At 37.1% G+C, this 14,716-nt stretch overlaps 1 protein-coding gene across 1 annotated transcript; it reads left to right on the forward strand.

Annotated features, from left to right (window-relative positions):
• The first annotated feature begins 280 nt into the window (after positions 1 to 280).
• LOC103722741 (uncharacterized) lies at positions 281 to 9,257 on the forward strand. The gene is made up of 7 exons (XM_008813407.4): positions 281 to 493; positions 1,620 to 1,968; positions 5,344 to 5,571; positions 5,647 to 6,001; positions 6,087 to 6,214; positions 6,313 to 6,448; positions 8,663 to 9,257. The coding sequence occupies exons 2-7, from the start codon at positions 1,625 to 1,627 to the stop codon at positions 8,900 to 8,902; spliced, it is 1,431 nt and encodes a 476-aa protein (XP_008811629.1). The 5' UTR covers positions 281 to 493; positions 1,620 to 1,624; the 3' UTR covers positions 8,903 to 9,257.
• The last annotated feature ends 5,459 nt before the right edge of the window (positions 9,258 to 14,716 follow it).

Genomic DNA, 14,716 nt, shown 5'->3' on the forward strand with positions numbered 1-14,716 from the left:
TAGTTATTGCATGACCCTTTTGTTAGCACGTACAGATGAGGTGGCACCGCCAATTATTCTGCAAAGAGATCACCTACAATATTTCATCGCTGAGTTCAACGATGGCCATCCATCCATATCACAGCGCGAATCTCAACCCTGCCCGCCTCATGATCACGCGCCGGTTGGGAAGGCGTTGTCGAGATGGCGTTGCGCGGAAGCAAAGCAAAGGCGATGGAGTCGCGGACTCGACGATTCGTTTGCTCGATCCCTTATGCCACATGGAGATCTTCTATTGGATACAGTGTCGTGGCGGAGTCACGGCGAGATCGGGATACTACTCACGATTTATTCAACTGGAAAACGAAAAAAAAACCAAAAAAACAAGGGAAAAAAAAAGGTGGGAACCTGCCCCTCTTCCCTCTCCTCTTCTTTTCTTGGGGGCAGGCGCGACGGGCCACGTCCTTCAAAGCTCTCCTTCGCTGATCTCTCTAAGTCGGCTCCGGTTGCGCTGGTGCGTCTCCAACGAACGTATCGCTGTTGTTGGTTTCTAAATATTATGTCTCGATTTCAATTTCCTTTTGTTTTCTTTAATTTCCACGAACAAGAACACACGATTGCAATCGTGTATGTTTATTTATGAAAGAAAGTTAGGAATGCTATGATAGATCTGTATGTGAGTTCTGATCTGTTATCTTTAGAATTTTGATTTCGATTTCTGTTTTGATCAGATCTCAATTGGTATTTTCTTATCGCTCTCGCATTGATCCTGACTTCATGTTGACCGCTCTCTCAAGTGGTTCGGGTTGTTTTTGTTGTAGATTTATTTGTTCTGTCAACTAAATTCGACCGTTTAATCTGTGCCCTATTATTGCTATTATTAGTTGTTCGATTGAAGCCCTATTATTATTTTTTTGATGAACGAGTGTTATATGTTGCTTTTTTACTCGTTTGTGTAGTTGTCAATACCTTTGAAATTCATGAGGATCTTTGAGTTGTGTGATCGTGATCAAAAGCTTCTTTTCCTGTTTGTATTCTGTCGCAATTTTTTTTTTTTCATATTAACTGAATGGTGTTTTTCTCATGATACTGGACGAATAAATGCCTTCCAAGGAAATCATTGTCTAATGCATATTTCAGAAAGAAATCATGATTAGAATGAATTGGGGTTGTCATGGAGTTGTACAAAACTTTGAGAGGGCAAAAAAAAAAAATTGATCTAGGGCCTACCTTGTCGCCTTGCCAGTTCCTCATTCTGATGCGATCAATGAATTGCACCAATTCACTCATGCTGCAGTGGGAGGAGGAACTGATAGGTTGACCATGCAGAGCACTACAGCGTTATTATTAACTACAATTCATGCATTTCCATGCTGCATTTATAAATTTCTTGTTTCCGTTATATTCTTTTTTCCTAAATAAAAATAAGTGTGCTGCTTCATGTACCCCTAGCATACCCCGAATGAGTGCCAAACCGGGTTTCTGTGCACCATACACAGGGTAGGTTGTTCAAGAAGGGCTTTATTGCTTATTTTACCTCTGGCAGCTTGCAAATAGCCAGGTCGGGGTATGCTAAGGGGCATGCCAAGGGCTACATAAAGCATTTTTCCTGAAAAAAACTTCTACGTGAATGAATGCAGGAACAATGGCAGGAGGATTCAGAGTGCTGCATCTTGTCAGGCCATTCCTGGCAATCTTGCCAGAAGTTGAAACTGCAAACAGGAAAGTTCCATTTCGTGAGAAAATAATCTACACTGTCATATCTCTCTTTATCTTTCTGGTCTGCAGTCAGCTCCCTCTATATGGGATTCATTCGACAACTGGTGCCGATCCCTTTTATTGGATGCGTGTCATTCTCGCATCAAATCGTGGAACTGTTATGGAACTAGGGATCACTCCTATTGTGACTTCGGGACTGGTGATGCAGCTCTTGGTTGGGTCGAAGATCATTGAAGTCGACAACAGTGTGAGAGAGGATCGTGCTCTGTTGTAAGTACTCTCCTGCATGATGCTTTTGTAATGTGTAGATGATAATGGTCGTGGATATTAATGTTGATTATCTTGTCAGGTGGAATGAATTGATTTTCATGTGAATAGGCATTAGCTATATCTTACGATGAAAGATGAAAAATCCTTTCTTCCTGCATATTGCTGATTTACGCTGGCAATATGCATGAACTGCTCCTACATAACACTCAGCATGTTGCCAGTTTGTGGACATAAGAAAGTATTTTGCATTCATCGATGAGTTTGACTTGGTGATTTAGAACTACAATATTCTTTACTTACGTAGAAAATCTATTGCATATTATAGGAAATTGCTAATTTTTACTCAGGAGCTTTGAATCTTGTCCCGGAAGCACGGATATTTCAAATCATATGCAGTGTCTGTATCAGATATATATCAGATACCCACACTTGTTAAATAATTCTCAGATATGCGTCTGATACATGTCTTAAATATCCCATTTTTCAAAATTAGAAAACATACCAGATACTTCCTAGATACTCTTTGAAGACTTTCTTAATACATCCAAAATTGTGTTGGGGGGACAATTTTGTAATCTATTATATTAATATTAAAAAATTAAGTGTGGAATACATCCAATGGATTTGAATGATGACTAAATTATGAGCTTGTAAAAGTTGTTGCTATCGTGAAACGTATGGATTATATGATTTTTGATAGCCTACTATGCTTTATTGACCATTTTTACATACTTATATGTATTTATGTATGAATGTATGCACGTTCTATGCAGAAAAATATATACTTGTGTATATGATACGATATGATATATATGTTTAGGGATGTGTTCGGACCATATCATATCTTAGTTTTCAAGATTTGCCATACCAGCATTTTTGTGTCATGTCGTGTCCATATCCCATATCCATGTCCATGCTTCATAGAATCTTGTATAAGTATTTAAATCTATATTGGTATGATATACAACATAGGTCCAGTCCCAATTTCAATGATGATCGTAGATTTGTCTTCTTATTTTTTAATTTATTATATTAATTTATTAGAATCAGTTGAATTGAGGCAATACATCTTTTAACAACCTATTAAGTTGTTCCAGTATACTGTAAGCATGTGTTTAGGGTGTGAGCCTTTTTTTACATTTAGTACATGCAATCACAAAATTGACCTTTCATGGAAATATGATAGTAGTTGCTTTAAAGAAATAAGTTAAATAGCAAGTTATTGTAAAGTGTTCTTTGCAGTGATGTGCATTAATTAGCCAGGCTTGAAGTTTGTGTAGCTCATGTCCAATGGCTCAATTAAGCTCAAAATTTGACATATTATATATTTTATTTATTTTTAGTATAATCTAAAGAAAAGTGGTTTTTAATAATTATTTATCAAACACTAATTTATTCCACATAATGAAGAATGCATGTTATCTGTAATGTTGAGACCTAACCATGGATATTATTTCAAAAATTATATGAAAGCTTTGGCAAGCCTAAGGATCTCAAAAAAGTCTCTTATGTGTTGGTGTTGCTTAGTATTATCTTGAGTTCAGCTCATTTTTTGTTGTGTGGACTCGAGCTTGGCTGGATTACAAAATGTCCTGAGCTTCAGCATAGCTTTGTTTGCTCAAGCTCGGCTCACCTACATTTCTAAGAGAAGTTAAGTGTAGTGGTCATTGGATTTAAAATCAATATCGTATTGTTCAAATCATATACAGTTGCTAAGAGATTATATATTCGTTAAGCTTTATTAAAAGGGCTTTACAACAAAGCAGAAGGGGGCAGGTTGGTTGGTAGATTTTATTATAATGATGTACAGAAAAGCTAAATAGATAATTTTATATAAACACTTGTTTCACAACTTTTCATTAAAACTGTTTTGGACAAAATTAGCGGGTCATAAAATATAAAAAATCTTATGAAAAACTGCAATTCACTCCTCCCTTATCTTTTCCTTAAGCTTTTTTTGCACAAAAATACAAGAACAGGTTCTGTGTTTATCTGTTTCATTAAATTTAATGGAAAGCAAATGGTACCTAATGTAAACAAGGAAAGCTATCACTAGATCTCTAATGTCTTGAACACTAAATTAATAAAACAACTTTACATTACATAAATTAGGAGTACACAAGACAAGGTACCTTATGCCTAAACAATTTGAAATGAATTTGAGACATTTGTAAATCTCTTCTTTTCCTTCCTCACCTCATTATGTGATTTAACATATATTTGAGATCTTTTTCTCATAGAGGCCTTCTCTAGTTGACTTTTTTTTCAGGGTACTCCTGCACTTTTCACCAGAAATCTACCTTAAATTACTCATCTTTGCTGCTTTCACTTTTACCTATTGTCCTTCACTAGCATCCAGCATTTTGATCCAAGGTATCAAGTTGGTCTACAATTGAATTACAAAATCTTCTTGTAGCTTGCAAATGAAACCAACAATCATATTATCCATGTTGGTGCGTCTTGATTGTCTGGCCTTAAGTCGTACTTCTGTATGAAACCTACATCTTTGTCTACCTGTTTGTTTAATAGAACTAAATCAGTATGGTAAAACGGAAATTCACTTGCCTCTGAGTTTTAACCACTTCATGACAGCAGAAATATTTGTGTAACGGTTATTCCATGCCTACCTTTTGGTTTGAATTTTTTTCAGAATATAAATCATTTATTCCCTAAAACTTCACATTTTACCATGTATGCCTTTCCATCTAGAGCTTCTATCTGTAACTCCAAATTAACATTCACTCTTTTCAAAATATCATTAACTAGCTTCTTATCATTTTCATATTAACATTTCTAATAACAAACAATCATAATGTCTGAATCATGTAAAACAAAATTCTTAAGCATTTTCATCACAAACTACTTTCACCGTGTATTTGAGAAACTAATTTTACTTCATTTATTCAGTTATAGATTGCATTAAATTGAGCTCCAACTGTTTGACAGGCATGCATCTGCTTCTCTTTTAAAATAGGCTAAGTACTATATTTGTAGAATCTATGACAATATGGGTTTGCAAATGAGAGCTAATAACAATAATTGTAACTATACTTCAGTAATTTTCCTCCCTTTGAGGTTATACACAGACACATGCACACATATATACATATATAATATATACTGCTCATCTGCAATTTGTGGAGTATCGTTAATTCTAGGTGGTATTGCTTTCCTGTTTTTGTCATGTGGATTGATCATCTTGCATTTTTTTGGATCCTTTTTATGTTACTCTGAACCTTTCCTACACAGACTACAATGCTGATTTCTTCCTATTTGCATGCATGCATTTTAAACTGATTAGTAATGAGATATTATATCCTACGAAAATGCTGTGTTATACATAATCTCACCGTGTGTATGTTTTTTGGTCTCCAGAAATGGCGCCCAGAAATTACTGGGCATCCTGATCGCAATTGGAGAGGCAGTTGCTTATGTTTTATCTGGAATGTATGGCAGTGTCAGCCAACTTGGTTCTGGAAATGCTATTCTTATAATTCTTCAACTGTTTTTTGCTGGTATCATTGTGATCTGTCTAGATGAGCTTCTTCAGAAAGGATATGGTCTTGGATCTGGCATTTCTCTATTCATTGCCACCAATATTTGGTAGGCTAGTGGGTTCTATCACTTTTCTTGCGAATGTATGAGCTTGCACTTACATCCAAATTTTATTTCCTGTAGTGAAAATATCATTTGGAAGGCATTTAGCCCCACTACCATCAACAGTGGCCGAGGTGCTGAATTTGAAGGTGCTGTTATTGCCTTGTTCCATTTACTGATAACTCGAACGGACAAGGTCCGTGCTCTCCGTGAAGCATTTTACCGTCAAAATCTTCCAAATGTGACAAATCTGCTCGCTACAGTTCTGGTTTTTCTCATTGTCATCTATTTTCAAGGGTTTCGAATTGTTCTACCTGTTAGATCAAAGAATGCCCGGGGTCAACAGGGATCCTACCCCATCAAGTTATTCTACACCTCTAACATGCCGATCATCTTACAATCTGCACTTGTTTCTAACCTTTACTTTATTTCCCAGGTACTGAGCATGGGATGTATGAGGTGGATTATAGTTATATCTTCCCTACTTCGTAAAAATTTAATTCTTTTAATGTTTAATGCAGCTGTTGTACAGGAGGTTCAGTGGAAACTTCTTTGTGAATCTGTTGGGTAAATGGAAGGAATCTGAATATTCTGGTGGTCAATTCATCCCTGTTGGTGGTCTTGCTTACTACATTACAGCACCATCTAGGTGATTAAGTAAACCTTTCAACTTGAGTTTTCTCTCTGTGTTTCTCACATTCATCATTTTGATTGCTAATTTTCTTGGTTGGAATTTTTACAATGCAGCCTGGCAGACATGTTTGTGAATCCATTCCATGCACTCTTCTATATTGTTTTTATGTTGTCAGCTTGTGCACTTTTCTCGAAGACTTGGATAGAAGTTTCTGGCTCGTCGGCAAAAGATGTAGCAAAGCAGCTTAAGGTACATACCTTTCTATTTGTAATCTTTAGCTATAAAACTTGGATAGCACTTGATATGACAGAGATATTGACAAATCTTGAAGGGAAAAGGGTGCTGCTATGACTATGATGGAACAGTCCATAAATAACATTTAGCTTTTACATATAAATTTTTTATACATATTTGTTCTTTTAGTATATTATACATTCCACAGCTATAGGTCTTCTCCATGCTTTATGAAAGTTTTCATTTCAGTTAGGACAAACATCATGATGATGGCTGCAGCATGTTTATGTTATCTGATCTAACTTGACCCATGCCTGGCATCCCTAGAAAGTAGTCAGGAATGTTCAGGAAGACTGAGACTGTGTTCTTGTCATTGTATTTGATGTTTTGTATTGTTAGGAGAAAAGAGGATACTTATGGAAATATCTGAGATGTTTTGCTTGTAACCGAGGTGTATTGGTATTCGATGCAAGTCATTATGAACATGGCTACTCCAGGGAAGCATAGGTGCTTTAAAGTCTTGTCATAGTAAATGACTGGAACTAAGTTGTCTGTTTCCTGTTAAGGATTGCATATTTATTGTTTTAGAGAAAATTTCAGATATGAATTTCAAATAAATTATGTGTTTTGAAGATTTTAAATGTGCTGGTATCTAAATGAACTTGTTTTTTTGACAAAAAGATGGGAAGCCCAACATTGGACCCCATTAGAGGTCATTAAATTTTAACTATAAAGGATGCAGTAGTACTGACATCATGGAGATTTAAAGAACAAAATATCACTTAATATTTAGTCTTGATATCGCTTCTCCTGCTAAGAATGAAAAGTATTTTGCTTCAAAAGTAAATATTCTTGCATTATGTTCCTTTCAAATTCTCTACCAAATTGCTGCAGCTAGAATATCCCAATCTCTTCTTCGCTTCTTTAATCCTTTTTATTCTCCAAACTCCCAAAAGGATTATATAGAAGGGGCTCAGCCTCGCCATTCAATTTTTCTTACTTCTAAACAAACTCGGTAGCTGTTTTCTATATATCTACATGAAAGAAAAAGATGAGTACCTGACTCCTTAGGATCATGATCCAAAACACATGAAGGAGGATGAGGCCAAGTTCTTTTCCTTGGATATCTGCCATAAGGATTCTTCCTTTGGAAGCTAGCTGTAAGAAAATTTTCACTCTCTTGGAATGCAAGTCTTCCAAATGACTTGGTGATATCCTTGCAGCTTCCCTCCAAAACTAGTGAACCTATAACAAGACATAAGTATAAATGATGATGCAGACATCTCCATTTTACTGAATCATTAGAAGGACTAATTAATGTCAGGACGTCCATTAATTGATAGTTCAAAAAGAGCCTGATCATCAAGTACTCTTCTAAAGGAATGACTCAAGAAGAGCTACCATTCACTTCAGCCCAGTATGAAGCCACAATTCTAGATTGATCTTGAACAAGGGTAAATAGGCTCAGAAACCAATCGGCTAATGGGAACCGTCCAAGCCATCTATCCAACCAAAATCTGACCAATTCACCATTCCCCACCATAAATGAAACACCACACAAGAAACAATCCTTTGTTCTCAAGACAGCTGACCAGAAACTGGAAACATCACCCCTGATTTCAGCATACCATATTCTTCTATTGTGATATCAAAGTTCTCAATTAGAAATTTCCAAATGCCCCCTTCACCACTAGGAAACTTCTACCACCATTTAGATAACAAGGACACAATAGAGTCCCTAAACATCGACCTTCACTAATTGAACTCGTACACTTCCACGTAAAGGCCTTCTGATAAATCAAATTTTACTGCACTTTTGAGGTACTCAAGAAACATTACTGATTTTATCATACCATGAGTATGTGCTAAATCTTTGGCCCTTTTGCTCGAGTTTAAAGCCACTTAGGTGAATTTAGTTTTTTTTTTTTTTGCCCTTTTGGACTATTTATGGAGTCTGCTTTATGAAGGTGGTGACAGCTTTAAAGTAACCCAGGATTTGCAGGAGCATCATTTAAGTATACTGTACAAAGAGTATGACTAGGATTTAGGAAATATGTGTTGGCCTTTTTTGTAATATTTTGTTATACTTATTCAATTCTCTTTTAGCATAAACTTCAAGCTTCATTATGTATTTTGGTGGTTTTCATTATAACTCCTTAGCAAATGCTTTAAGCGGTTGTGTATTATTGAGAAATAAAATGACTTCATGTCCTTGTTCTTACCTTGCAGGAACAACAAATGGTGATGCCAGGTCACCGCGAGTCCAACCTCCAGAAGGAGCTGAACCGGTATATTCCAACAGCAGCGGCCTTTGGGGGGATGTGCATTGGTGCTCTGACAGTGCTCGCTGATTTCATGGGTGCAATTGGTTCAGGCACCGGAATCTTGCTTGCAGTGACAATTATATATCAATATTTTGAGACATTTGAGAAGGAGAGGGCAAGTGAGCTTGGATTTTTTGGACTTTGATCTATTGATGCTTTACCTCAGGAAGCTCCGGAATGGTGGCTTCAGATAAGCCCTTCTAGCAATTTTGCTGGTGATAACAGAAAAAGCCTTTTCTAACTTCAGGTGTTAAGCCAACTACCATGTGGGTTTATTTATAGTGATAATTCTCTAACCCTCCTCATGGGAGTTCAGAACTCAGAAGATTACCCCCAGGAAAGGATGGGTAAGATATCTAGTGTTTTAGTTCATTCAGTTTCAGATGGATAGGTTGCAAGGCTCTCTATCTTTTCTTGATATCAATGACTGATTTTATGTTCTTTTTAGCCTTAAATCTATACTTGATTCCACGCAATTTTAATCAGTTCAATGTTTTTTCTGTTTGGGGGCGCTACACATGTATGCCTTTTCTTGTGAGGACCTGTGCAATTAAGAGCTGACACTTTCCTAAGTCCATTTGTCAAGCCTTACATTGCAGCGAGACTACTTGATTATTATCTTGGTACATTGGGAAAAATTTTGAAGTTGGAAAGAAATTGTTAGATGCAAAGAAGGTTTAGAATCATCTTAAACTCACTTTGTCATGACAAGAATATCAAGAGAATGAATCATGGCTCCTTCATGAGGATTTGCCATGCTAATATACATGATATCCAAGATCAAGTGATTGAGGATGTACCTTGCTAATATGCATGAAATCCATTCAAGGTTTGAAGCTTGAGTCCTAATTCCTAGACCCATGGGTATAAATTCCAATCCATTATGACCTGCAACAACTGATTCCTAACAAAACTATTGATCAAGTTTGTCCGTGACGCTTGTTGCTAAAAATAGTGTCTTCATCCATGTTATTGCTACGATATATGAATGTCTCTGGCAGCTACCGTGTTCCTCACATTCGTGATTGTCCTATCTAGCGTTTCTCCAAGACATGTCAACCCATGACCTGCTCGATCCAACCTCATTTCATTTCCACTGGTGGGAGGCAAAACCAAGATCACTAATACCAAGCATGACTTAATCAACGTGCTAGTTGGTACCATTATCAAGAGTGATTATTGATAGAGTTTTGTTATGGTATTTCTATATTTTATAAAAAGTTACTAGGCATGTGGACTGTCGAATAAATCAGGGTATTTCAAGTATTATTTTTTTTAACATTTTGAACAACGAGTTACCTATTGTGGTTACTAGTAGCGCTGCAAATGGGTTGGGTCGACCCGTGACCCGACCGGACCTGACCTGCATAAGACCTGATCCGATCTAAATTTTGGAACCCATGGGGTTGGATCGGGTCCTAAATTTGGACCTGTTCTATTTTTTTGGGTTGGATCGAATCGGGTTGGGTCTACCCAATTTTGACTCGGACTTGGACTTGATCTGATTCATTTTTTTAGGTTAGTTTTTTACTATTATATAGTGGAACTTTGAATATAAAAATAAATAAACTTGGATCCGATCCGATCCGAATGATCCGTCGGGTCAAAATTTGTAGGCATGGACTCTATCCGACCCGACCCGACCCGATTTTTAACCGGATTGAGTCTGGATCCAAAATTAGGTCCGAACAAGAAATCGGATCAGATCGGGGTCCCTCAGGACCCGATCCGACCTAATCTATTTGCAGCCCTAGTTACTAGCTTCTCACCGAGACATTTGCCAAAATGTAAATAAAAGCGGAGGGTCCAACCTCTCAAGCTATTTCGTCGGTAGAACGTGCCCTCACCATTACCGCTAGGATTACTAGCATGGCGGACTGATTGAGGTCGTGAGAAGCATGTTGGCGAGTCCATGCTATCCATCTTTCTGAGCAAAATGGTTTTGATCCACCATAGCTTGCATTGATTGATGAATCGCTTGATCAAAGAGAATACAAACCCTCAACATAAATATTAAAAAAGAAGACCAATAAATTCAATCTTCAAAAATAAAGTATGCAGGTAAAACCTTGGTAGCCAGCAAACTCGCTAGTCTTAAACCAGTCCAATACCAAGGCAAGACTGGAAGGTTACAATATGAATCAAGCACTCCATGATTGGGATTAGGGACTGACACAACATGATCAGGGTTCATGGCATTGATAGAGTTGAGAAAAAAGCACAGCAATCTCAAGCACTTCGTTTCAGCTAAACCGCACAAAGAAAGGCAGTCAGAGAGGGAGCAATTATTCCCATTCCATTCTTGTTTGACCTCCTCAGCCTTCATTGTCTCCAAATTGTCCATACCGATTTCATCGAGGTTGACCATCCTTTTATTTTGAAATCAAACTTTGATGGTAAGCCACAAAGATCTGATGAATGTATTCTAAGGAATCAATGATTGGTTGTCTGCAACATGATAGAAAGATTCTCACATATCTGGTTGCCTCCCCATCCTCAACACAAAGGTTATCAACGGTGATGCAGGCCACGGCCAACAAGAACTAGGAATCTAGTTGCATGAGGTCAGGATGTATGCATGGTAACAAAAGAGTTAACCTAATTAGGTATCGTAGAAGTGAAAGTCAATGATGCTTACAAGTATGAGATTACTTAGGATGCAAATATTTCTAAAATAAACCATATTGGACCTAAATAAGATCTCTCTTGCCACATGGAAATTGGAGTTTTCAAAAATTACTAATAGTAAATAATATATTTCTATTGTTAATTATAATAAGTTTTGTGAGAAAGAAATTAAAGAAAATAATGGTAAAAGGAGGCTCGCTTATCATCTTCAGGTCATCCTCTGCTTCGGGCTTCCATCCTTATAGGCCTTTGATCTTGTTGTTCATCTCTTTGATTTTGTGATTGAGGGCTACCTCCCATATAGAGACTTTTTTTAGTTGATGTGGAGAAGGTTTGTCGGGACCGGAAGCTTAGAGGGAGAGCTGGAGCAACCACATCTCGAGCTTGCACTAAGGTTCTCAAGGCGAGGGTGACCGTTGTCTTGTGCCAAGCTATCCTGGTGGTTCGGTTGGTTAATTAGTTGGGTATTGATGGCCTATTGTTGTAGGTTCTGTACCACTATTTTAAAAGCCTGCACTTATCGAACAAGCAGGTGGAACTACTTGATGCTGATAGCTCCCATGGCTGGCTGAGAGCTTGAGATCTCTCGGGCTATGCAGGAAGTTATTAAGCTGTAGCCGAGTAGTTACTTGGTAGTTATTTCTTCTAAACCTCATAGCTTTCTTCATTCGTTCGCACAGACGACGCCAATCTGTTACTACCGATCTTTGGATTGCTAATATGCTCCACTTACGCCGATCTACAAAGAAACAAAAGGGGTTAGAGGATTTATCGGGTTGGCTCCAGCCATGTCCTCCGATGCTTAAATCAGAGAAGATTTTTGGTGGGAGATAAGGAAGAAGAAAGTAATATGAATGAATAAGGAGCTTAGTAGTCTTTTGAGGATTGGAATAATGTCGCAATAGCATTCTCATCTCTCTTGTAGGGGATTATGGCTTATTTAAAGCAGCAGGATTTCAAATCTTTTGTGAATTGTATCTTAACAACTTAAAGTCATGTTGCAATTATCTCGAATGTGCTATAACTATATAAAAATTTGGTGTAACTATTGGAGGTCATTAAGGTAATCTTCATCCCCAGCTTGATGGAGGGACATCCTTCCGCGCAGGGTGGAAAAATTGTTAGCCAAGGTGAGAAGATTCAAGTCAGTCTAGGAAGGGCGACGAGCTGAAAAAATGCTCAATCGAGTTGCAAGGCTTCTTGTCAGGCGACGTGACTTCGAAGATCTATTGATTTGCTCTTCCTGCTTCTCAACTTGGTCGAGGTAGACTTTGTTCGGCTATGTAGAATGCCGCATTAATTCTAAGTTGGACCAACCTGGTCATGCCATATCATCAAGCTTATTTTCCGCCACATCGACTCCCATTAGACTATTTTCTCATCTACTACTTGTTATTTGTTTTATTTGTTTTGATCTATTCTGATCTTGAACACTATATGTACAATAACGAGACTTCATGAGTCTTGATTTTCCATTAGAGGTGTAATTGAGCGGAGCTTGATCAAGCCTAGGTCTAATCAATTTTAGTTAGAAATTAATTTTGGGCTTCAAAATTGAGATCAATCTTGATTTATTTATCAATATTTCCAACTTGCTTTGTGCTTAATTTTGAACTAACATGAGCCTACAAGTTTAACTTGAAAATCCTAAATCAAGCTTGTAATTAACTCAAGCTTGATCAAGCTTAGTTCAAGCTTGAATCAAAACTTGATCCAAGCATGGTTCAAATTTTAGTTAATATTTAATGGGACCTAAAATTAAATAAGCATTCAAGCTTCTTGAAACAATCCTAATACTGATGACTATTGGATCTAATCATATATATGTGTAAGACCTAGATTGTTTGTTCAAGCTTCTATTATTTAGTGTCAAACCAAGCTTGAATCGAGCTTGTTTCTAGATGAGCTCAAGTTGTTTAGATTATTAAATACACCTACTTTATTGCTTCATTGATGTTAATGAGAAGATAATCAGCCAAGTCAACAATCAATTGGGATGCTAATTGTGTTGTTTAGGAGTCTTGAGTGACCACCCTATTAAGATCGAAGAGATGATGCTCGATCTAATGAATGAAACAAATGAGATGTATGAGATGTCATTACTATGTCTTTTTAAGAGATGCTTATCAGCTTCATGTTAAACATTGTGGTTTACCTGAAATGCCCTTAGTCACGCTCTGATCAACATAACATTATATATATATATATATATATGTATGTATGTATGTATGTATGTATATGTGTGTGTATCTATACATACATACATGCATGCATGCATGCATGCTATATATATATATATATGGGCTAAATCAAGTTGGCTTGATCGAGATTAGTCTATTTTTTAAATCTGCTCGAAATTAATTTCGAGCCTAGATTATTTGTTCAAGCTTCATTCATTTAGCTTCAAACCAAGCTTGAATTGAGCTTGTTTTGAGGTGAACTTGAGTTCTTCAGATTGTTTAGCACCTCTATTTTATCGCCCCCTTCAGATTAAGGAGATGCTAATCAACTAAATCAATAGTCAGCTCGATTGCTAATGGTGCTATTCAGGAGTCTTGATCTATCATTCCATCAAGATCGAAGAGATAATGCTTGATCTAATTAATGAGCCGGATGAGATGTCCATGTTTTTTTTATAAGATGCTCATCAGCTTCATGTTTTGCCCTAAAGGTACTTGATAATGCTTTGGCCAACATCATTGTCATGGTCACCAAGCTTATGATATATCTATCTATTTATTTATATATACACATGGGCCTAATCAAGCTCGCTTGATTTGGCTTGGCCTATTTTTGGCTTGGCTTGAAATTAATTTTGAGCCTAGATTGTTTATCCAAGCTTGGTTTGCTTAGCTTCGAAGCAAATTTGATCTGAGTCCGTTTTGAGACGAGCTCGAGTTGTTCAGATTGTTTAACACCCCTATTTTATTGCCCCACTGAAACTAAGGAGATGATAATCAACCAAATCAATAATCAAGTAGGAATGCTAATGGTGCTGTTTAGGAGTCTTGATCTATCACTCCCATTAAAACTGAAGATATGATACTCGATCTAATAAATGAGCCAGCTGGAATGTCATTACTATGTCTTTATAAGAGATGCTTACCGGTTTCACATCAAACATTGTGGGTTACCCTAAAGGCCCTCAACAACCCTCTGATCAACATTGTGTTGTCATCAAGCTTGTGATTGCTTCATCTTCATCAACAGGTAACGTCTAGATTTGACTCCACTCCATTGTCTCTGACTTTCTTCCTGCATCTGGTCATCAACAATGGAGCCATGAGATCTACCATTGAAACTCGTGAGTAGTCAACCTTTTCTATTGAAA

Source organism: Phoenix dactylifera, chromosome 1 (assembly GCF_051530095.1).
Source record: "Phoenix dactylifera cultivar Ajwa chromosome 1, Ajwa_hap1_PhDact_Kaust_v1.1, whole genome shotgun sequence".
Classification (NCBI taxonomy): domain Eukaryota; kingdom Viridiplantae; phylum Streptophyta; class Magnoliopsida; order Arecales; family Arecaceae; genus Phoenix; species Phoenix dactylifera.